This window comes from Felis catus, chromosome A1 (genome assembly GCF_018350175.1).
Source record: "Felis catus isolate Fca126 chromosome A1, F.catus_Fca126_mat1.0, whole genome shotgun sequence".
Classification (NCBI taxonomy): domain Eukaryota; kingdom Metazoa; phylum Chordata; class Mammalia; order Carnivora; family Felidae; genus Felis; species Felis catus.
In genome coordinates, this window is record NC_058368.1 from 156,434,208 (window position 1) to 156,460,137 (window position 25,930).

General features: G+C 36.8%; 1 protein-coding gene and 1 long non-coding RNA gene across 19 annotated transcripts in view; one reads left to right on the forward strand and one right to left on the reverse strand.

Moving 5' to 3' along the window:
* Positions 1-203: 203 nt before the first annotated feature.
* LOC109502344 lies at positions 204-15,094 on the forward strand. The gene is made up of 4 exons (XR_006587090.1): positions 204-4,064; positions 4,780-4,836; positions 8,809-9,227; positions 10,830-15,094. It is a non-coding gene; the product is annotated as an uncharacterized LOC109502344 (long non-coding RNA).
* Positions 6,444-25,930, reverse strand: part of MCTP1 (multiple C2 and transmembrane domain containing 1) — a 520,292-nt gene continuing 500,805 nt past the window's right edge. For 16 of the 18 annotated variants that reach the window (XM_045040171.1, XM_045040175.1, XM_045040217.1 and 13 more), the window contains 4 exons: positions 22,151-22,260; positions 18,078-18,187; positions 9,455-9,552; positions 6,444-8,476 (listed from right to left, as the gene is read on the reverse strand). In XM_045040171.1, coding sequence (XP_044896106.1) covers positions 8,405-8,476; positions 9,455-9,552; positions 18,078-18,187; positions 22,151-22,260 — 390 coding nt within the window. In that variant the 3' untranslated portion in view covers positions 6,444-8,404. The remainder of the gene's footprint in view (positions 8,477-9,454; positions 9,553-18,077; positions 18,188-22,150; positions 22,261-25,930) is intronic. The other 2 variants (XR_006587023.1, XM_023258502.2) reach the window with 2 other exon arrangements.

The following is a 25,930-nucleotide window of genomic DNA, read 5'->3' on the forward strand; positions in this document are numbered from 1 at the left end:
ATTCACTTACACTCTGTGTTTAAAAAAAAAACTAAAACATAACTCTTAGGACTAGATATACGTGATTTTTTTTATAATGTTGTCTTTGTACTGTTGAATATATATATTTTTTCTTGTTTAAAACAGAAATAGAGTGAACATATCTGGGTTTTTAAACTGCTTTCCTGAAATAAGATCCAGTAGTATTAAATTGGAAGGTAACCAGTAATCAGTTATTATAAAACCAATACTCCTAATAAAATAAGTATATGATATAATTTGTAGATCTATGTAGTGTGTGTGTGTGTATATATATGTATATATGTATATATATGTGTGTGTGTGTGTGTGTAGCTTATAACATGTAACATTGCTCTTAGTATAGACCAAAAAATAAAAGTTGCTTATTCAAGCATTTACAATTAGCTGTCTCCAATTACAACTGACACAAACATTTCCTCCAATTTTTTATCATGGTCTCCAAATCTTGTTAGGATATGAAACCCAGATTTGGTAAATACAATCTCCTTCCTTTCAAAAGCATCTGAATTGGAGCAAATGAACATTTATGCATAATGGGTGTTAAACATTAATAGAGAATGGCTAACTGCTTTGGAACATAGGATTTAGTTCTACTGAAGAATGTGGGTTTTTTTTTTTTTTTTTTAATGTAGTTAGGAATTCCAGCAGGTAAATTGCACTGAACAGAAAATCTGGAATCCAGCTTTGAATTTACACCTATTATACTATCATTTATCTTAATAGTAGATGAACTGAAATTTCCAATGATTCTCCATTTTTTTCTGTCCTCAAAATGAAATAGTCCGGTTGAAAAAATCATTAATCTTCAAGTGGTGACAGATAAAAAGGACTTAGTTTGTTGTCAGTACTTCTCAACTTAAAGGTTAGGTCAGCAATGGCTTATATCATGACACTGATAAATTTTTCTAATGACCAGAATAGTTTGATTTATAATAGTTTTTTGTTTTTGTTTTAAGGAATATGTATCTTTGCTATCTGACTCCATCCTAAAGATGCATTTCTCTATTTTGCGTTCTTTCTTTTTTTACAACATAGAGGTGAAATGACAGAGCAATAAGTAATACTCAGTAAAATTAAAATAAGCATTTTAAGAGCTTTTCATGAATTTTTAAAAGCATAATTGTAAAGATGAAAACTGGGCAAAGGGCTAAGGGGAAAATGGTCAGGAGTCTTTGTGGTTTAAAGGACTCAAGAGGGTAAAGATTTCTGTTGACTGAGAAGTTAATGAAAGTATAAAATCAGACAAAAAGCATATAGGCAGATTTCCTAATCTCAGGAATAAACTAATCTATCTTTGAAATTTTTGAATAATGTTCATTAACCAAAGGGTCAAGATAATTGTTTTGTTTGAGGGTCTTTTACTCCATTAAAAATAAAGGAGAATCAAAATCCCTGGTTTACTGGTATTATCAGAAATAGGCTATCTTGACTAGCAATATTCAGGCCTTTCTTCAAGGTTAGGCCAATCTAGTTTCTTTCCCCATGACTTCAGTTCCTTTACTCTTCCTTGCACAATACTTGTAAGTTCATAGTCATGTTATTGGAGGAAATGGGCTTAAGGAGAGGTTGAAAGCCATTTACAAAAAAAATGGTTAGACTGGTTTTCTCTCAATGCCATTTTTCTTGACTAATTTTAGTTCTTTTTTAAAAATAGGATGTAATTAAAAATTAAATGTAATTAAAAATTAAGTAAAATTACGTAGGGGAATATATTATAAGCAAATATGTTGCTAATAGTGGTTGTATTTGTGATAGAATTTCGAATTATTTTCTTCACTTCTCCAAGTTTCTTTGTAACATGGTTCATATTTATAATGCCAGTAACTCATTTATTTTTTAAAGTAATGCTCCTAACATAGGAATCAAGTCTTGAAATTTTTCTAAAGCTCTTAATCAAAATGGCATCTACTGGATTTTTAAAATATAAAGTATATCTGTGATGCCTGGAGGCTCAATTGGTTGAGCATCCCACTCTTGATTTTGGCTCAGGTCACGATCTCAAGGTTCACGAGATCAAGCCCCACATGAGGCTCTGTGCTGTCAGCATGGAGCCTGCTTGGGATTTTCTCTCTCCTTCTCCCTACCCCTTCCCTGCTTATACACACACCTAAAAATAAATAAACATTAACAAAATAAAATATAAAGCACGTTTCTAAAACACGCCATTTTTCTTCAGTGAAGGATACAATTAAATACAGTACCATCTAATGTAGATCTCAAAAAAATATATGTGGACTGTATGCCTCACCCCACCTTTGATTGTGAATCATTTTACTCATCATTTTACTGATAAATGCTGCTTCAGTCTTCTATTCGAAGCCTCTTCCAAGTAGTGTTTAGGGTGGGGTCATTAGGAAGATTCTTAAATTGTTAAAGATTAAACTTCTTCATGTAGAAACCTTGTGGAGTCATGATAACATAGCTTCACTATGAGCCTTTTCTGATTTTAGAAGTATTCATGGAACCTGAAGAATTACTTTTCTGATTGTTTTGTTGTTGTTATTGTTTTTTTCAGATTCAACACCAAAAAAAGGAGGGAGAAACTAAGAATCAAGGCTGTAGCTTAAATGCATTTGAAGGGAGTTTACTACTGTGTTACTGGGCATTTTTTTTCTTGTATCATCAACAGACTTGGAAAAAACTCACTTTTTACTATAGATTTTATTCTATACAACATTAATGCAGATACAAGCAGCCAGTGTCTACTGAGAGAATTCTTACCCTCTTCTCCAGAGCATATTATTTTGCACCTCTTCTGTGAAGGCTAGGAGAATGATTGCTTGTAAGGTACTATTTTAATAGTACAATTCAAAATAGAATATTTTAACAATTACTTTATATGAATTCTGTGGATACCTGTAATGTAACCATAATGCAGTGGTGAGTATTCCAGTAATTGTTTTTGGAGGGAGATTTCTCACCTGCTTGTCCGGTTTGTCACAGTCACGGGAAGTCATCCGTTATCAAGTACTTCTGTGTTCTCCGTATCAGCTTCTAGTGCCACGAGAGGGGTGTGTACCTGCTGCCCCACCCCACAAGAGTTAGTGTGCCTGACTCTTGGCTATCATGTGCCAGATGTTTTGTGCTAACCCCCCAAAAAGGTTTTCTCTGTTAAATCTGAAAATGCATTTTTTTTTTATCCTACAGGGAAATTTTTAAAGTAGTGTTCAGTAACTTCAAATGAATAAGATGGACCGTCACATTGATCTATTTTAAAACTACTTTTTCAAACATATGAAGTATTTGACTTTTCCCAGTGGGTTCCCATGTACTTCAAAGACCCTGCTGTAGTTTGCTAGTTCTCTGTGTTAATAGAATCTTCCATGTAAGAGTTCCACATCAAAGGCAAGGAGTAAGTATACCATCGTGTAAGATTGGGTCAGAACTTGGGTCAGTTACCTATCGTGTTACACAACAGAGTCAACAAAAGCACAAACATTATCCCTCTCTGTATAATAGAAAATAGACACATAAGTCTTTATCAAATTTTTCTGAGAGTTTATAAGTTCTTGACACCAATAAGTTGTTTTCTGTGATTTCAGTATTACAGGTTACACAGATTTTGTCTTGTAACAAAATTTTGCTGTACAAAGGAGGAATGTTTTGTGCGAATGATGTAGAGTTTAGTTGTAAGGTTTCCAGTTCTCTGAATGGCTTTATTAAAAGATCTCTGAACTTGGGACACACATGGGTATTTCCTCCCTCTCAGCCCTCTTCTGTAGTCCAGCTGCCTCAGTAATTACTCTTGACTGTTGTCTCAGGTGGGTCTCCTGTAATCAAGAGACACTTAAGCATGGTTGGGGCCAGGTGTGCACGTCTCTATGCTGTGAGCCTTCCCCTAAACTTGTTACCATTTGAATTTTAGCAAAATAAAATGTCTCAAGTTGACTCATGCCTTTGTGAAGCTTGTCTTTGATAATAAGTGGAACTGAGTCTATATTATCATCTTGGCACAACAGCAGCAACCAGCCAGCTCTTGGAATCTCTCGTGCTTTCCTCCTAAGAAAACAAGAGGTGGTTTGCATGTTCCTTCATTGACTCAGGTTGGTCACTCCTTTTCTCTCTTGAAGGAACACTGGAGAATCTCCGGCAGGGGAGAATTATGTTGCATTTTTACTTTTGCTACAAACTGAGAAAACTTTGGCACAGCTACTTACCTATTTCTGTTCTCCTTAATACAAATAAAACATTCATCTTAATATACTAATGCTGTTAATTGACTAGAGCAGAAGAGCAGTGCCATTAGATACTTTTTTAAAAACGGAGTTTCACGATTGTTCAGTAACATTTGGAGATACAACCATCATATAGATAAAAAACCGTCTACAGAAATACTGCTTGTGCATTTGAAGGACCACTTCTATGCTATTAATTTAAAATGCAAAGGAAGAAGATCTTGATAAATTGAAATCATTTGAGACCACTTACATATTTGATTATTGCACTTTTTTGATTCCAAGCACAAATCCCCTTGGAAATGTGGGTATATAATCATTAACTTCCAGCAAACCATTCACAGTGGTGTTAGTTTCTGCAGCAAGTGACCACTTTGGACATTTAATGTTTGGTTGTTTTTTTTGTTTTTGTTTTTGCATAGTATTCTTATATAACAAGAGATTTTGTTTGGTGTTTAATCTCAAAGATTCAGCTGAAATAACTTTTACAATGTGACTGCCACTGTACAAATGTAGAAACTGAGTCATAAGAGATAACATTTTCTCTCCAAAAAAAAGAATGGTTTATGTTTTTTTCTTTCAGTGAGTTACATCAGTCATCCTGGGAAAGAGAATTATAATTGAAAGGAATGACACTATTGTAAGTATTCATTACATTTTTTATGTAGTTTTAATTCATACTTGACTGAGCAATTAGAAAAGTCTGGTTCCAGATACTCTAATCAAACAAATGAATTGGCATCTGTATACATACACATACTCACACATGACATTTAAAGCCCCGAATTTAAATAAGCATCACTTTAATAATATCTGAAACTCTTGCAAAAAATATAATGGTGGCTGTCTTTACTCTCTTACATAAAACTTCTGCATAAGACTAGTCAATACAAAATTAGACCACTTACAGCATTACAGACATTTGGATATTAAAATGGAAAAATAAGTTCCCATGGTCCCTGGGTAAGAGAGTTTACTACTAAATTTTTTTCATTTTTAAATATAGAATAAAGTTCTATAAAAGATACTTTCCAGAAACCTGTCAATTAAATTTTGTTCTTACCTACTTTAGCTCCAGATTTGATTTTAATATACTGTCATTGGTTGGATCATTGCTTGTGACAGGCAAATCATATAATTAGGTACTTAATAAATGTATCACAAAGCAGAGTTGCTTAAAAAAAAATCTTTTATTTTTTAATTTTTTAATGTTTATTTTTGAGAGAGAGACAGAGACAGAGCACAAGCCATGGGAGGGGCGAATCTGAAGCAGGCTTCAGGCTCTGAGCTGTCAGTACAGAGCCCAACGTGGGGCTCGAACTCATGAGCTGCAAGATCATGACCTGAGTTCCAGTCAGGCACTTAACTGACTGAGCCACCCAGGTGCCCCCACCTCCCCCCGCCAAAAAAAAATCTTTTGGGGCGCCTGGCTGGCTCAATTGGTGGAGCATGAGACTGATTTCAGGATTGTGAGTTTTCAGAGCCCCAGTTTGGGTGTAGGGATTACTTAAAAATAAAATCTTTAAAAAAATTTTTCAACTCAGATTATCCTAGTGTATTCTATGGTTCAAATGTAATTTGTAATCCCTATAGCATCTGTCAGTTTGAGTCTGTGGAACAATACCAAAATGAACAAGTATTACATTCTTTTTATAAATGAAAAAGAAATTTAATATGCTTTTCTTAGGAATTACCACAATTATTGGCAATAATACTTTCCCATGTGAATGACCTTTAGTGAGTTTACTCACTAAAAGATACTGAGGAAGGTATTAATAGTTGACAAGATTACTGTCTTTAGCAGTCTAACACCTATTCGGAGTGACATTTAATCTCTTAAATATATCTTGACATATTTACATGGAAAATCTTTAAAAACTAAAGTTAAACAGCTTTCAAAAGGCAAAACTGTACCTATGTGAGAAGGGGAAAGAAATAGTTCAAATTTTATTAGACACAGTATCTTCTTTTCAGCCTGTGAATGTAGTACTTTTGAAAGCAATGAAGATCCCTCTGAATATCATTTCATGCCTCAAGATAGTTCTTCCTCTTCTATCAACTTCATTCCATGCTCAGTCCTTTAAAGGCATTGAGTTTCATACAACAATAGGGTTTTGGCGAAGGTCCTATGTGTGCAAACCAAACCAAGTTCCTCTAAGTGAAGTGTCATTTGTAAGAATATGCAAACAATCCTCCAGCATTCCTCTCTCTACCACCACCACAGGAAAAAAAAAAAAAGAGTACAGATTATACTTAGAAAAGAGTTTTTTTTTTATTTAATGCAGTGAATGTGTAGTTAACATTACCATTAAACTTAACATCTGAAAGTTGGTAGAATGAAACAAAAATTGGGCATCTGTTAATGGTTACTATGCACTAGGTACATCTGAAGTTGTACTATATCAGGCTTGTAGACATTTGAGTAGACACTGTCAGCACACAACAAATTTCGCATAAGGTATAATCAAAAGGTATTTTGAACAAATTAGCCCATCCATAAACTTTCTGTAGTAGCATCAGCTTCATGGAATATTATGTCTAAGTAACAAACAGTGATGGTGTGCAGATATAAGCATGTCATTATAAACATGGTGAGCTAAATAGAGCATATTGAGGTCAAAGCCTTTCTGTAGAAAGGGAATTTAATTGACATTCTCTTTCAAGCATAGTGTATAAACAGATCAAAATAGTTATATCATAAGAAATAGTATTTAACAACATAGCTTTAAAATAAAAATACTTTAAAAATTAGCTTTGATGAGATTAAATTTATTTTTTTAAAGAAAGAATCTTCCTTTAGAGTGAAATATATATATATTTCTGACTTTTCTACATTTTTCCATCACCCCCACCTTCACCCTATCCCAGTTATTAATAAAGTAGTGCAAAAACATTTTCTATAGCATTTTCACCCAAACTTAATCCTGTACCCGGTCAGGGAAGTAAAACATTCTCACCAAATTATTTCTCTCTCCAGAGGTATACTCCCTTGATTTATCAGGGAGTTAGGTACAAAAACTACCATAAGTCTTCGGAATGCAATTTTTAAGTATAGATTCTATGGTAAGTATTGAAACATTTTTGTAAAGACAAACTCCCCCCAACCCATAAGCAGTTGTATCTTTTTTTTTTTTTTTTTTACAAAATAGGTTTCATGCATTCATATTATCAAGAATAGTTTTTCTATAAATGAATATAATGAAACACTAGCATATCAGCACACTGCATTCTCCTTTACATTAAAATTCACACTAATAACAAAAATTATACTATGCATTAAAGCATTTCAGTAGTTTAATGAGAAAGCAGATACTTTGTGAGAACAGTTGAATAGTAAATATTTTTAGATGCACAGAGACACCAAAAGCAATACGGATTTAGTTTGCTAGTATTTGTGACAACTGAACTGGGTTGCTAACCCACTAACTTGATGTAAATTAAAGTAGTGATAGTATAAAAATTCAGATAGGCAATCATTTATAAACCTGGCAGTATTTACGTGTAGTCCTGTAGAGATTTTAAGGTTTTAGATGGAATGATAGAAGGTTTGGAAGTTTTCTTTGCAGAGTATGCAGGATTATCTTGACAGAGTGACTGTACCTTCACTCATTAGCTTAAAATGAGCCGAGTCATATCTTTATAATTTGCACAGGAATGACTGTCAGGATCTGAAGTAGAACTACTATGTTAAATTGAAATGCATCTGTTCTATTATTCAGATTTTGGGATCTCCCTTCTCTTTTGAAATGTATAAAACATAGAAAACTGTAATGGATTACTTAGCAGATAAAAAATAGTCACATTAAAAAAAAAACTTTAAAATCAAATTGACATTTACATTTTATGTAGATTTAATAGAGCACAGCTGAGCATTTAATGTGATATTCTAGTTCTTCCACTTGTAATTAGAGACGTGTATATCTCCCAGTGTTACCATTCTTATATTTGTTGTTTCAGTGTGTTGTATTATTATCCACAGCCACCAAGGCTTTCACACAGCAACAGCTAAACCTTTATCAAATTGAGTCTGTACAATGGAAGTATATTTTCAAAGACATATGCCTTTGTACACTATTTACAAATTCTCTCGATCATGATAAAAAGACAAAATAAATAAAAAGCAGGAAGAAAGGAAATGCTGCTGAGGCTGAAGGCTTTTTCTTTTATCTTCCCAAACAGATGCTGGTCTCCTCAGTGCTGGGAGCTGACTAGCCAAGATTGTTTTTCTTCCTTTTACATGGGCTATGAGAAGGATCTGGTTTCAGTTCTTGGTATTGCACCTGTTTAAACAGAGTTCAGAGAAAGACTGGTCAGGTGGTCATTTTCTGGCAAAGGAAGGAAAAGCAAAGGAATGAGAGACTGTGTTTGGAGTCAGGGGTGGGAAGAGTGCTCACCCTGGAAGCTGTATGAGATCTGCAGCTGGGATGCAGAAAACAATAGAGTGATACAGCAAGAATCAGAAGGGAAATCCTGCCAGAAATTACATGAGAGCCCTGATGTGAACTTTGGTTAATAGGCTGGGTCTTCACTGTCCGTAACACAAAGCAAAACCATCTTTATCTGTTTTGAAAGACTGGATAACGGTTCTTTGCAATTTGTTTGTTTAATACAGGCTTAATCTCCCTCCAGCCCACTCTCCTGTCTGACACCAAATCAAAAACTCAACTGAAACAAAAGAAAAAAGGTATTGCTGCCAGTAGCTTTAAGATTTCGATTAAAAACATTTTTCATTCATTCTGAAAATAGTTGATGATTAATGGGCATTAGTTAACCTCAAAGAATTTTAAAGGACTGAGATGTGCCCCAGTCTTCAAACACCAGTTTTTCTCCCTGGCCCCACCCCCCACTAGTCTCCACGCAGTTTTAAAACTCAATCCCTGCAGATTATGCAAAGAAAGGTTTTTCACATGTCCTTTGGCACTTCTGCTTTCATCATCTATAGTCCCATTTCCTCCCTTCAGGTAATGGTGACTTCCCTTCACAAACTCCAGCTGAACCTTCCTTGGAGGAAAATTGCCCCTAAGAGCCCGGGTAGGTTTTTGATGTAACTCTCTCTCTCCTTTCTCCACTCCCCATTCTTTATAAAATTCTTCTTGGACAACACCCCAAGTGGGCTACTTTCCTGAAAGGCAAAATCTGCTACAGGCCTTTTTCACTTTAATTGGTTCTTCTAAAACCTTTGAAATTAAAAGAATTAAAAGTTAAAACCCAAAGCCATACAACATTAAATAGTAGTAATAGTAGTGAAACCTACATACCACTTGTACATCTGAAGGGACTCTGGAAAGGAAGTCAAGTAGTTCATTGTTATCGATTGCATATGGACTCCGCAGCTTTTTTGTAAATTTATTGATACCTGAGAAAGTGATAGATCAAAGATGATTGAAATCTCCAGTTAGGAATTAATCATGTATATTTTTTATATGTCGCAGTGACTTAAAGATCTGGATTAAGGTGCTCTTCAGTCTTGACTGAATGAAGCAGTAAACCCTTTTTTCTTCTTCCCTCCCTCTCCTGTTTCTTTCTCTCCTTTCCTTTGTCCACTTCCTCCCTCCATCCCCACTCAGTGGCTGCTCTGGTTTTCTCTTTGTACTTTAATGGCTTCTTCCCCCACAGGAAAGACTTTTTATCTGGAAAACAAAAGGCAGTTGGCAGCACCTTGCACTGCTGCATTTTGCTTCACCACTCAGTCTCACGTGACTAGAAGCCCTGTTTTAGTGTTCCATCTACTATGAAACTTGTCTCCTTACATTGTTTTCAAGGCAAAAAGTCTGATTTACTGGTTTTCCCTTTTTCAAAAGATAAACCTTACTGGGTTTTGTTTTGTTTTGTTTTGGCGGGGGGGGGGGGGGGGGGGGGGGGAGGGGGGAGCAGGGAGGGTGTTAATATGCAAACTAAATGTTTAGAAGATGCTTGTCCTTGTGGGGTTTTTTTTCCCCCTCAAAATGACCTGAAATGAGAGTTTACCACCAGCTTTTTAAAAAAATGAACCTCTTTTAAAGATGGTGATGCAAGAAGATCCTGAACTCTCCTCCCACACATTAGGTGCTGAGAGAAGGCTTATGTCAACGCAGGTAGGAGAGGCTGGGACACAAATCTCGTCATAAACCTTACCTCCAGCATGGCAACCCATAGTCAGGAACGAACTAAAAACCTGTAGCTTCTCCCTGAGGACTGAAAGGTTTGAACCCCACATCAGACACGCCAGGCTTTTAAGACATGCACCTAAGAGAAGACTCTCCAAAACATCTGGCTTTGAAAAACAATGGGGCTCATGTCAAGGCTACAGTGCTCTGAGAAATGGCTCTTAAAGGGCTTGAATGCTTGAAGTCACCCCCGCGCCCAATATGGAAGCAGGTAATTGAGGGGTGCCTGGACTTTGTATGGGAGAGGCTCATTTGCTGGTCTTGGAGCATCAACTCGAGAGGCAGGCACACATTCAAAGGACAGCTGGAGTGCTCTGAGGGCCAACGACAGGGGGTGCCATCTTTGTACTTTCCCTCTGCTTTGCTCCAGCTGATGTGTGCCATCTTCATCCTCTCCCTTTGCCACACTCCAGAGTGTCAGTACCTCCCTGAGGGAAGCTTTGACACATGTATGGTGCCCCAGTTTTATGTCTGGTTTTACTTCTAGGAGGTGGCTCAATACAGTGACGTAGGATGATCTTGAACTCACCTCCTCCCATGAACACACCAAATCTACAGCTACGTATGGAACAGTTCCCTCTGAAAAAGACCTGAAAACTAGATGAGCAACTTCTTCACATCAGGCAACAAGGAAAAGGCCAAAGTGAAGTGGGTAGCAGAGGCTGAGACACGGTCTCTACCCCAGCAAGGCAACCCACAATCACAACGTAACTCACAAACCCGGAGCGTCTCTCTGAGGACCAGCAGGTGATACCTTGTGTCAGGCACCCTAACTTTTAATTCCTGCACCTAACAGATGAGCCCCCAACACATCTGGCTTAGAAAACCATGAGCCCTAAAGAGCTGTGGTGAAATGAGAAATGGCTCAAAGAGCTAGTGTGCAGACTCTCTTGCCCCAGGGTGCAGCACAGAAGCAGCCATTAGAAATGCACCCAGACTTTAAGAAATGAAGATCTTTCCTATAATCTTAAAGCTTCAGCTGGAGGGGCAGGGACCTGCTGGGACACTCTTCTGCTTGTGGGTGACATATTTGCACTCTCTGTCTGCCTTGTAAAGCTGGTGGGTGCCATCTTTACCCTCCAACTGGCAGGCACCATCTTCACACTCTCCCTCTGCCATGCTTCAGAGCACCAGCATTTCCTGGACGGGAGTTTTTGCACACATCTGGTGCCTTTGCTCTTGTGGCTGCCAGCAAGGGGACACCCCTTGATTGCTGGGCTCAGTAGGCCAGTATTGCTTCCATTCCTGAGTTGCACGGGACTCTAACAATCAGACCATCCTTGGCAGATGACCATCCCCAGGACACTGTACACATAGCAAAGGGAAAGATCCTCCCAGTTGCTCAGAGAAAGAAGCCTATTTGCAAGCTTTGGCCTTCTGGGCCACCTTCTGCTCCGGCACACTTAGAATAATGTGTGGGAGAGTTCTCAGGGAACAGAGTCCAGTGGATATGGTCTTTGCACTCTCTGCCTCACTAGAGCTCATAAATATCTCCCTAGGAAGGTGCTTATATCCTTGTTTGGCACCCTTGATTTTTTGTAGCTGCTTTTGGTAGATAAGGTGCTACTTGTGTTTCTGAGTCCCACACATTTCTATAGTCCCAGGCTACAACACACGTAGTCTGTGAAAGAGAACTATTTGTCCTGGAGCTGCAGGCCTACATGACAAGCTTTAAGTTTGGCATACATCTACAAGCTTAGAGACGTGCTCTGAGGAAGTAAGTGCAGCAGGGTGTCATCTTTGTGCTGTCCCTCCACCTCACTACAGCTCCCTGGCATCTCCTAGAAAGGAGTTCACACACTTACCTGGAGCCCCAATTTTAGTCAGTCTCCCAGGGGATATTCCCTAGATAACCTGGTTCTAGTGGCTAGAGGGGCTTATGTGCAATCCCATAGAAATTATAGATATATATTTGCATTCTTTATATATTTATATTTACATAAATTTATAAATATACATAAATTTATACGTGTGTGTATGTATATATATATATACACATATATGTGTGTATATATATATATATATATATATATATATATATATATTTAAATTGCATTCTTTAACAGCTGCTGCCTGAGGGTTTGGTTTCCAACCAGCCTGAATCTAGGTACTAACTGGTCTTGGCACACCATCAACTACAAGGAGCTATTAAAATAAGCTACTCAGACAATCAAAAAGGTTAGAGAGACAACCAAGAGCTAAGGCAGGGTTGAATAATAAGGTTCACCTCCTAAACAAGGCCAGCCTTTCAAGAATGGGAGAAGTGTCTTTTCATCTGATGCACAGAAAACAACAGTCAAGGCAAATGAAGAAACAGGAATATGTTCCAGAGGGAAGAAAAAGATAAAAATCTCTGGAAAAACCTTAAGGAAGATGGTAGGTAATTTACCTGATAACAGATAAAGAGATGGAAAATATAATGAAGTACCAAATAGAAGTCACAGCTGTAGAATCCAGTCACTGAACTGAAAAATACATTAGAAGGGTTCAATAGCAGACTAGATAAAACAGAAGAAAAGAACAGTGAACTCGAATACCTGGCAGTGGAACTACCCAGGCAGAGGAGATTAAGGGACGACATGGGGCAAAACCAAGCATACTAACACAATAGGGGTCCCAGAAGGAGGTGAGAAAGACAAGGGGGTTGAAAACTTCCCTAAACCTGGGAAGGAAACAGGCATTCCAGATCCAGGAAGGCCAGAGAGTTCCAAATAAGAGGAAGGCAAAAAGACCCACACCAAGGCATAGTTTAAAAGAGAAAAGGTAAAGATGACCAAAAAGAAAAGTCCTAAAAGCAGCAAGAGAAGAACAACTTGGTAAGTAAAGGGAAGCCCCATAAGCCTATAAGATTTTTGTCAACAGAAATTTTGCAAGCTGGAAGGGAGTGGCACAGAAGCTGAAGGAGTTCATCACCATGAAACTGGCCTTACAAGAAATGTTAAAGGGACTACTTTTAAGCTGAAAAAGGATGCTAATTAGTTAAAAAGAAAATATGAAAGTATAGATCTCACTGGTAATGGGAAATATATAGTAAGGGTAGTAGATTAATCACTTACAAAGTTAGCATGAGGGTTAAAAGACATAATAAAACTACAATAATTGGTTAAGGGATATTCAAGATTAAAAGATGTTAAATGTGGGACACCTGCGTGGCTCAGTCAGTTGAGCATCTGACTTCAGCTTACATCGTGATCTCTCAGTTCATGAGTTTGAGCCCCACATCAGGCTCACAAGCTGTCAGCACAGAGCCCACTTCGGATCCTCTATACCTCTCTGTCTGCCCCTCCCCTGCTTGTGCTTGCTCAAAAATAAATGTGTTTAACATCAAAAACATAAAACATGTGGATGGAGGTTAAAATGTAGAACTTCAAAATACATCCAACCTTACAACGTTACCAATTTAAAATAGACTGTTATAAGTTGTAATATATAAGCTTTATGGTAACCACAAGGCAGAAGGCTCTACTAGATACACAAAGGATAATAAAGCAACCAAAGCATACCACCAAAGAAAGTTATGAAATCACATAGGAAGAGAGCAAAACCCATCTATATATATGCTGCCTAGAAAAGACTCATTTCAGATAGAAGGACACAGAAAGTGAAGGAATGGAAACCAAAAGAAAACTGGGGTAGCTATGCTCACATCAGACAAAACATACGTGAAAACAAAAACTGTAACATGAGACTAAAAAGGGCATTATGCAATGATAAAGGGGCCAGTCCAACAAGAGGACAGAGCATTTTAAAGTAGTTATACAGCCAACATAGAAGCACCTAAACATGTAAAGTCAATATTACCAGACATAAAGGGAGCAATAGCAGTATAATACTAGAGTACTTTAATACCTCACATCAACACATAGATCATCCAAGCAGAAGATCAATAAGGAAGCAGTCTTAAATGACATGTTAGACCACATGGACCTAACAGACATGTATAGAACATTCCATCCCAAAGCAGGAGAATATGCACTCCTCTCAAGGGCACATGGAACATAACATTCTCCAGGATAAATATGTTAGGCCACAAAACAGATCTTAATAAAACAGATTGAAATCATATACATCTGAAAAAGATGAAAAAACCACAATGGTATTAAACTAGAAATCAGTTATAAGAAGAAAACTAGAAAATTCACTAATATGCGGAGATTAAATAACATGCTACTGAACCAATTTGTCAATGAAGAAATAATACCTTGAGACAAATGGAAATAAAACATACCAACATGTATAGGGTACAACAAAAGCAGTTATAAGTGGGAAGTTCATAGCAATAATGCCTACTTCAATTAAAAAAAAAAACTCAAACTAACTTTACACTTCAAGGAACTAGAGAAGAAAACAACAGACAAAACCCAAAGTTAGTAGAAGGAAGGAAATAATAAAGTTCAGAGCTGGTTCTTTGAAAAGATCAGTAAGATGGCAAACCTTGAGTTAGACTTACCAAGAAAAAAAGAAGATTTAAATAAAATCAGAAATGAAAGGATATGTTAAACCAGAAACCACACATGTATAAAGGAGCATAAGAGACTAGTGTGAACAATTACACACCGACAAATTGGGAACCTAGAAGAAATGACAAATAAAGGTGGTAATAAGCTCCTTGACATTGGTCTTGACAATGTTTCAGAGTGGACACCAAAAAGCAAAGACAACAAAAGTAAAAATAAATAAAATAAAAAATAAAGTAAAAAATAAAAAAAGTAAAAACAGGACTACATCATACTAAAAAACTGCACAGCAAAGGAAACCATCAATAAAATAAAAAAACAACCTACTGAATGGGAGAAAATATTTACAAATCTGATAAGGGGCTAATATCGAAAATATATAAAGAACTAATACAACTCAACAGGAAAAACAAAAACACAGTCCAATTAAAAAATGGGCAGAGGATCTTATTTTCCAAACAAGACCTACAGATGGATCACCGGTACACGAAAAGATGCTCAACATCACTAATTATCAGGGAAATCAAAACACCTTGAGTTATCACCTCACACCTGTTAGAATGGCCATTCTTGTCAAAAGACAAGGAAGAACAAGTGCTGGCAAGCTTGTGCAGAAATAGGAACCTCATTCACTGGTGGTGGGAATGTAAACTGGTGCATGTGGAAAACAGTATGGATAATCCTCAAAAAAAAAAAAAAAAAGAAAAAGAAAAATTGAACCACCCTATGTCCATACAGTTCCACTTCTGGATATTTAGCCAATGAAAACAAAAACACTAACTCAAAAAGATAAATACACCCTCCTGGCACATGTTCATCGCAGCACTGTTTATAATAGCCAAGACATGGAAACAACCTAAGTATCCACTGACAGATTAAGGAAATCTTGCCATTTACAGGAACATAGATGGGCCTTGAGAGCATTATGCTAAGTGAAAAGAGTCTAAGACAAACATCTTACGATTTTACTTATATGTAGAATCTAAAAAAATAACAAACCAAGCTCATAGATTCAGATTGGTAGTTATCAGAGGCAGGAGGTGGGAGAATGGATGAAATGAGTTGAAGGGGTACAAATTCATGGGGATGTCATGTATAGATAGCATGGTGACTCTAGTTAATAATCCTGTACTGCATATCTGAAAGTCACTAAAGAGTAGATCTTAAAAGTTCTCACCATAGGAAAAATGTTTGCACTTCTCCATCTCTGGCAATGAGATTTTCAGAAAGCAATTTTCCTTTTAAATTACACAAAATTTAAATTTAATGCTTGCAAAAGATGCTGTGATTGACTTACTTGGATCACTTTTGGACTAGAGCAGCCAAAAACCATGACAGAGGAGCTATATCTACCCATACTAAGTTATTCAACAGTGAATCCTCTGCTCTTACCTGAAGAGCAAATGTCGTTGGAGGGCAAACGGGAAATTGGAGCTATTACAGAAACAAAAACTGTAATGGGATAGCAATGTCAAAACAATACACAAAACCAGAAGTATCTATCCCACATATTCTATGATACAAGGTAGAATTTCAGTGAGATAAGTCTACTCTGAAATTTATATTGCTCTTCATAAGTGACCAAGCATATTCACATATACAAAATAAATTAACAGCTTTATATGAAATCAACAAACCGAGCTGTAACTTAGAGGATCTTGGCTCTTCTTCAGGAAGTTCAGCAGAATAAACTTCTTTTGCAGTCTTGAATTTGGTCTGTCTCCCCATGTGAGACCCATGTCTTAAATTTCTGGTTAACATTTCAGCAATCACCTAGCACTAAAGAAATACTGTTCTTGTTTTATTTCATTTGATGAAACAAGAGGCCCAAACACATTCTCTTAGAATTACGTTTAAGACAGAGCTAGTGAGGCCACCCCAGGTTACAGAGCCAGATGTTTGCCATGGGCTCTGCTTTTTGACAACGCTGGGGAAACAGAACCAGAGGTTCACTACCTATCACAGCTGAGATGGCAGTTCTGACCCTAAGTAGGTTAGAGATAATAAACTGCCACACCTCATGCCCTACCCTAATTCCTTCAATAAAACAGCATCTGTTTTAAATACCAAAGGAAAGAATGAAAGACCTTGAGCATACATCAGGGAAGCAAGAAGAGTAGAAATGCTTCCCTCCTTGTGTAGTGAAGGTATATCTTATTTGAAACTGTTTAAATTATAACAAGAGAAAAAAGCAATCATTCCCCCCACTACTTACTCAAGATGTAAAGTAAGGAGAGTGATGATAAAGGGTAAGAGGGCTGATTCAGGATATGACAAGATAGGCCAAAAAGAATAGGGAGACAGGAATCTGAAAACTGGAGGGTTTGGAGACCTCTGATCCCTTTTGTCACTTTTTCCAGCATTTCTTTAAAAATCTCAGAAAATAACAAAACATTCCTTTTCAAGTGTAAACGTGTGTTTTCTGGACTTAATACCCAATTTGGTTCTTTGCATTTTATATGTTTAGCAATCTTAGGTGTATGCAGGCTGAGGGGGAAGTAGAGAGTCATACTTCTACTGAGTCATGTTTATGTATATCATTAACGTAGTTTTATAGGTTAGTACATCTTAGAGAAGGACAATTTTTTTCAAACCAAGAATTTTCTCAGATAAGGAACAGAAGCCCTAAAATAATGAAGGATGCCGAAACTACCACCTAAGTGGAGTGTAGGTCCACAGGAACTGTTGGCCTGCAGCATAACTGCGTTAAAAATTAGGACCAGAAAATACCACCTTTAAAGTGAACTTGCACAGAAGCAATTTTGTTTAGTATACATAAAGCAGGTTTCTTATTCCTAAGCAGCCTGTCAGTGCCAAGGACCCTTTTTCTGCCTCCTAAAGGTGACCTCTTAAATAGGCGGCCATATATAGAACTGTTTACGGACACTTCCACAAGATAAAGCACCACAGCACAAAAGCATATTGTCCTAAATGCACCATATGGATCGAAATGCCTCTGTTTACGTATAAGTGGTGAAAATAAATCAGAATGGTATCTAGACAAAGCTACACTTTGATATATGAAGAATCTGCACAACTACATGTTTACAGTATGATGGAGCCTATGGTGCCAGATAAGAAAAATGCATTTTGTAGGTAGACCTAAATCTTTATACTGTTGTGATTTTTAACTGACCTGTCTCTTTTCATCATGGAGTAGCTTCATGATAATAAATACAGGGAACTACTGACAGTATAACTCATTCCTTAAAAATAGTTTGTTCCTAGTATCTAAGGCAGTTTACAAAAAAAAAAAAAAAAAAAAAGGCTTTACTTACCCCAGACAAGGACAATGTATCTCAGTGGAATGAAGTACAGGATGACTGTGAACACACAGAGGGCTACAATGGCCAGCCAGCTTAAGAATGGGACAGTCCAGTTGAAAGTACTGAATAAGAAATTAACACATCAGCAATCTGAGCACTTGATACTTTTTTCAAGCAAAGATTAAAATAAATGTGATTCTAACCCACACTCTGGACTAGGGATCTAGTAAGACTGCATTTCTCTCTGGAATAGAAGGCAATTGTAGTAGACTGTCAGAGGACACAGGTTAGTCACAATCTGCTGAGTTTCATGAAAGCAGGGCCCAGGTAAACAAGGCTTGCCACCAACCCCTCCAGATTGTCCCAGGTGACTTCAGGGCCTCAAGGTGCACTAGACTCCTAGGTGGTTAAAAAAAAATTTTTTTAAATAGGTTTTTCTGCTTTTAAAACTAGTAGCCAATCTTGTTTTCTCCAAAATTTCATAGAGGAGAATGCCCCTGGGCCTACCATTCTTTCTTCTGTCAACTCACACTGGATTCCCGACACTGGAAATAAAATGTCAGCAATTGTCTGTAGACTTAAATCTTACACTGTTGTGTAAATCCTCTTGAGTTTAGAATTCCTTCGAGAAATACTCACTTTTCACTTCAGCTATGTTTCAAATGTAACTAGAAGTCAGGAAGGGGGAACAGAGCAGTTAGATTTGTAAAAATTCACCTGCCATCCTTGCCCTTCCCAGAAATACAGAGATAATTAAGAAATAAAGTCAGTAGTGACTCCTATTCTCCCTGTATTATTTCTGGCAAAGGAAAGCACATGGTAGATTTGTTGGAAAGACTGAAAATGGAGTGTAAGCTGGCAAAGTGGGTTACAGCAGGGCCTGCCTGATGGGTCTGCAATGTTCCCATCCTGCTGCTGATTGATAATGTAGAGGGGTCAGGGAAGGCTGCAAGACTGAATGTTGACAGTGAGATAACATCAGAACAAAGAACAAAAACAGGATCGGTGAGGAAAAGTAGAAGAAGTTACAAAAAAGACAGTATGAGGAAGATGGGGAGGAATGTGGTGGGACAAAAAAGAAAATGACAGAGAAGTTTAAAAAGATGTAGAAAAGCAGGGAAATCGAACATGGAAATATTGCAATAGTTCAGGATTCTTTGTGTAGAAATTCTGTAGTGAATCTCACGGTTTTTAATGGAGAATGGCAAAATAATAACGGAACCATTGCATGGAGTCCACAATGTTGGGCATATAATTATGTCACCGTTTACAAGCATACAACTGCCTCAACAACCAGCCTCTGAGGAGGAACTAACACATACTGTTGAGTGACACTTTACTGCAGTTTAATGAAAAAAGCAAAAAAGATACCTATGTTCAGAGCCTAGATTCTGCCATTTGACTAGACAAATCAACCTTTCTGTGCCTCAACTTCCCCCTTTAAAAATGAGGACAGCTGTCACTGTGGTGGACTGATACTGATGGCAACGCATTTATGTGAATCAAAGTGATATTTTTAGAGCTAATCAACTCTAGTAGTCTATTGCAGTGACAAGGGCGCCAAAGACACTTCAGGAAAATATGAAATTATACATGATAGGGATAAATGTGAATGTTTTTAATTTTCTCTAATTTCCTGATAATGTATGTTATATGCACTTGGAGTGGGGTTTGTCCAGGGCAGTTTTTGCTCCTATAAAGGATGATTAAGAGATTTTCTTCCTATATTTCCCCTCGGCATAACACTGAGGTGTGAATCCTTAGCTTTGTGGGCATATACCTTGCCTTTTGTCTGTCTAGGGTCAAATGTTTCCTAAAAATGCTTTTTTTTTTTTTTTTTCTAGTAAAAGAGGCACAATGAAATCAATCTGGTTGTCTTGTTTTCAGTAACTCTTGGGGTCTGGCTTTTCTCTTTGTTTCCTCCCCTGGCCAGAGTGAGCACCCTGTTTCACTGTCACCTGGTAAAGGATCGTGCCTTCCTTTCTTCACTGACACCTGTGCTTCCCTTGGTTCTGCCCATGTGTGGAGAGAACAGAAGGCTGAGGAGGGTCTGCTCGTTTTCCTGGGGCTCAGCTCAGAGCCATGCATCAGCACACCTCAGTGTGCAAGAGCACTGGCTCTTCAGTGAGAAAACCCTCCTTCTGGGCAGCCTCCTGAAGGGCTCCCTGTGTTCTCCTTTCTCCTTTTGGAAGGATAAATGGCAAGGAATCGCTACCAGTGTAGCTAATGTCAGAAAAAAAGACTGCCCTTTTCTAAATCCACAGTGCATCATGAAAACTAAATCTAGAATATGATCTTTCCCCAAAAAAGATGCAATTCAAGAAAGTTCTGGAATGATTATTTAGTAACAAGATGTGGTAATTATAGAGGCTTTTCACTTTTTACTTAATGATTGCTTCTGAATCTGCCTTCTGAATAGATGCATTTTATCTCGTGTGACCCCAGGGGACCTTCTCTTTTTTAATATTCAAAAAATTGTGCAGGCAAGATGGCTTCTATAAGACTTACTGGATCCTATGCCTGTTTCTGTACCTCAGCCTATACCTATACCTCTGTCTATACCTGTGGAAAGTTCCATAAAACTCAGTTTTTCCCAAGGCTGTTCCACAGCCAGGATCTGGTCATATCCTCCAACTGGCTCTGATGTTTTCCAACCAAGCATCTGAGGTCCCCAACCACCTAGAGTTACAAAGAAGCCTTTTCCTCTCAGGCATAAATTTGCCTGACCTCAGAGCTGACCCAGTGTCTTTATGGTATAAATGAAATACTTCCATCAGGTATCAACACATAGTGTACCTCAGAGAAAGGACAACACTCAAAAGGGAAATGCCCTATTTAATTTAGGACTTCACACTATGCTCCAGTGGAAAGGGTGTGCAGAACAAAGGAACATTCTTAGAAATGGAAATAACATGGAGAGGAAGAAGAAAAAATGTGGGACTTGGTCTTCAGATGTCTGAGACTAAAGGCTGCTGTACATTTGGAGTAAAGGGGAAGCTATTCTAATATGATATAAAAAATGGAAACTCAGCACCTATGCATAAGTGAAAATGTATTAAAAAATTATACAAAATAAAATGCATTATTCCTTGAAACATGAAAAGCACTAGGTGAATGACTCACACCTTTAGTTTAAATAATTTACTCCTTTCAAATGTGTATGCCCAAGGATTCATATCTGTAGAACACTTCTGGTGAATAATAATATGAATAATAATGAATAGATACATGAAACTAGAAAATGTAGGTTTATCCAGATAACAGCACCCCTTGAATAGACTATTTAGCAATCATTATGTAGGCCAATTTTCACATACTTTAGTAGTATGGAACCTTAGTATATTTTTAACTGGTCATTAAGACTTATAAATCCACATCATTGGATTTATAGACAGTTGTTTTTAAAAGTTCATTAGTAAATAAAACTATTGCAAGTAAAACACAAGTAATGTAAAATTCACAAGAGTATTCTTAATATAAGAAAATTATATTCTTAATTTTATATTAGCTTTCAATGAAGCTCTATTTATTTTTTTAATTAGGAAAGGTAATTCCTTTTTTAAGAATTATTAAAACTATTAGTTTATTTCATCTGTAATTATGATCTCAACTATTTAAATAGACAAGTTAAAAAATATTTTTGCAGAGTGCTCTATAAAATATGATTTTTTTTTAGAGTTACTCGATGACAATATGTCAACCTATAATAAAATGAAGATGTGTCTTGATTACCTGAAATTCTCATCTAGTTTGGTTTATTTTTTTCCTATCACGATTTCATATTCCATTTAAGAACAAAGTCTTTCACTGTGAAAATGTGCTAAAATTTAGGACGGTGTTATTTCTTCAAAGCTACAAGTAGGACTTCTTTCCAACCAATATGTTCTAAATTTCAGGAAGGAAATTGACAGAACTTTCAGAAAACCAAAGACTGGCAGAAACAAAGTAAATAATGATGAAACTGAGCAATAGATCACCCAGAAGGAGTATCCCCTGCCAAAAAGAATGTGGCATTTCACCCTCTGAGAAACAAATGGACACTCTGTCCCACAGAAGGTCAGGGCTCACATGTCAGCATCACTCACTTCTTTATCCTTTCGCCAAAGGAAGCCACTTCATCTAGGATGTTCTGGACACTGATACAAACCTCCTGGATGGCATAGATTTTATTTATAAATCCCTTTTTTTCACTGTCCTAAAATACAATTAAGAAAAAAGAGAGATTCTGTGTGAGTAACGGTACTCTTCAGTGCTTGAATTCTTGAATTGTCCCTCTCTTACATTTTTAAACTTAAATAAGCTTCATCTCTGTGTATATATAAATGGATGCTTGGAACTGATAAAAATATCAGGGTGTAAAGGGAGATGGAGGACGAGGGGCATCCAGCATCATGGACCTATGCCAACATAAAGGTAGTTGCAAAGCAAGAGACTCCAATTCTGTTGATTTTGCCCTGATGAACAGAAACATTTTAGCCAGAGTTGGGGGGTGGGGGTGGGGAAGGATGTAAAGGTGTAGGAGAGAGGGCAGGTCTCAGAATAACCAAATCCGGAAGACCTGTGAGCAATGAAAACTGAAAGGGGGAAAAAAAAAAAAAAAAAAAAAGACAAGGTCAATGGAAACTAATCAAGTAAACACTTCCTAAGTAGTAGTTTAGGAAAATCAGATGCAAAGTAAGCCTGGCCCATCTCTTAAGTATAACAGTCCATACCTGATGCAATAGCATATGCTATTTTCGGGTTCTAACTAAACATTTCCCCCCCTCTTTGTACTTCGTTCTTCATTTTAAAACTTGTCCTGGTTTTAAGCAGAGCTAGTGTGCTCCAGGGAATGGGTGGGTGGGATTGAGTGTAAAGCACCCAGAGAATGGTGTGAGCCTGGGGGAAATGTGCACATTTTGTAATTTTAGACCCAGAGGAAGAAATAGTGGTGGCCTTTCACGATTGAAATTTCTGCTTAGTAGCCTGGCATCACAGGCACTTGCCTAGGCTGTTTGGTGGAGACCATCCAACCCTGATTCCATGACTCCATTCCTCCATGCCAGCTTGAATATCTATGGAAATGTAGATCCAATTTCATTACTTTAACTTCTTTTGAACACTTCCACACTGTGCCAGAACACTTGAGACCTCATGTGGCAGTCAGTGCTTGCTGAAAGCAGCCAGAAAGCTAGAATAATAATGTCGTCATGTTGCACATTTACATACTGACTTTCACTTTAGAAAAGTCTCAAGCACTTTGCACTGTGAACATGGCTGGGCTGGCATCCTGCCACCTTAGAAACTGAGGGCAAGTGAATGACAGGTGTATCTGCAGCCCCCAAGAACAACAGGCTACAGTGGGACTGAGGATATGGAGGCCAGTTTTAAACATGATCTTTAGATAAAAGTTACTTAGAGCTGTCATTTTAAATTTAATTCCCATGGGAGATATTGTCTTCATTATTCATTTGGCTTATATCAAGATAGACTGTCCAGACAATAAGGTAGATGCGATGCATAAGGCTCAAAGTAGACAGAACAATTAAGTACTCTCAAGGTCCCCACTGTCTTCAAAAGCCACCCTTCACTTACCATTACAGACATGAACGCATCAATTTCTTGTCTTGTTTCCCTCCCCAGTAATAAAACAAAGTCCATTAATTTCACTTCTGCAATTGTACACTTTAGAAAAAAATGGATATCCAGTGGCTCCTTCTGTTATTTCCTAATTACAAAGTTGGTCTGTTCTAATCATCTCTATGGCCTTCAGTGTTTTCTCTCTCAAACACCGGCTAAATTCATTTATCTCTATGAAATAAAGTGCTCTTACAAGTATTTTTCTGCACACAGAATAAATCAAGCTAGAATCGAAGAAGGCTGGTTGCACAATCAAAATTCATTGAGAATAATGTCTTACCAGTTTGAAATGATCATGTGAAAAAATACTTTTCACAATAGCAATAAAATCCACAATCACTTAAGCATAACATTAATAAGATACGTACAGAATCTACATAAAGAAAAGAGAGATACTGTGTTTCTGCACTGGAACAGTGATTATTAAAAGAATGTATTCTTTTCTTCTGTTGAACATACAAGTTTAGTGCATTTTCAAGCAAATTCTAATGTGTTTGGAATGCAGTGAAATGGGGAGAATTTGATAAATTTGTTTGGAAAAATAAATTGAGTGTTATAGCCAAGAAATTTTTGCAAAAGAGAAACAATGAGAAGGCATTTATTGTACCAGATATTTAAGTAATTAAAATATGAAAGATGAACAGTGAAAGAGAGATTGTTGAATGATAAAGCACCGCATAAATCCACCATAAAGATGAAAGCAGTATGTTACTGGGTACTTGTGTCAACTATTTGTGGAAAATTATGTTAAATCCTACCTCAACAGACTCTCAAATCTACTTGAGATAGCCCAATTCTACTCAGATCTACCTCAAATAGCCACAAATACATTCTAGATTAATTAAAAAGCAAAACAACTAAAGGTGAATTATAAAAATAGAAGAAAATGTAGGTAAGTTATTTAGTGACCTTGGAACAGGAAATAACTTTTTAAACATACAAGCAGTAAAGGAAGTCACAACAATAATTGGTGGCAAAAGTTACATAAAATAAGAAACTTATTCTGTCAAAAATCCTCATAAATTTAAAAGGCTAAATGGGAAAAAATTTGCAACAAATATGACACATCAACGGATGGGATTTCCAGTATACTCAATATTGGAAATGTTGGTCTGAAAAGACCTTCATTGCAGTTTTTTTATTATAACAAAAAGAAAAGAAAAAACAGTGACATGTTTTGTGGAATTACTTATAGCACAAACAACTGACATACTACTATGAAATTACAAAATATTAAAGAGAATATTTAATGGCAACAAAAATGCTTATGACCAAATAGATATGGGGGGAGAGGTAAATGTGAGATAAAGTATAATAACTTTTTTTGAAATGGGTGGGTTGGAAAAAAGATGAAGAGAATGTGCCAAAATATTACAGGTAATAGAAGTTACCTCCTATAATATTAATAATTCTTAGCAATTAATGCTTTACTTTTATTTCACTGATTTCCTCCAATATCATAATTGAAGGAACATGAGTAGAAGAAATAAAGGAATTGATACTCATTGAGCATGATTTTAGGTGGTTTCTCTATTTTTTCTTAATATATATTTTTTGTATTCTTATATCTGTTTTAAATTATTTTTAGAAAGAAGTACAAGATAAATACACACATTAAGCATTATCATGTGTTTTTCAACATGGCTCATTCAATCTTCATAACGTCATCCTACAATGTAGCTTTTTCTTCCACTCTACTGAAGAAGAAAGGAAGGATTGAGAAAAGTGACAACTTGGATTAGGACTATGATAGGCCAACTGCAAAGTTTATTCTCTCCATAATATACCATGTTACCTTACCATCCTATCCAGGAAGGTTTCATTTCCTACCCAGAATTCCAGTGTAATAAAAAAGAACAAAAGACTTGAAAACATTTAGGAACTTATATTGTAGTCACCATGACCAGCAAGATAATAAAGTCAGGAAACTTGATTCAACAGTAGGAAGTGAAAGATGTGTTAGAAACCACCAGATGTAATGTCAATAATGCAGTGTGTAAATCTTAAATACTGGATCTTTGTTAGTAAGATGTGTCACTGAAAGCATGTACAAAGTCTTCTTAGTAGATACTTTAAAATTGATGTGCTGGTCTATGATTACTGGCTAAAGAGTTTTAAAAATCTGCTCACTCTTAATTTTCTGTTTTTTCTCTACTCCTACCCTACTACCCAACCCCTCATCCCCAAACACAAAAAAAAAACAAAATAAGATGGCCTGTAATGTTGACAAAGTTTTGAAAAGCAAA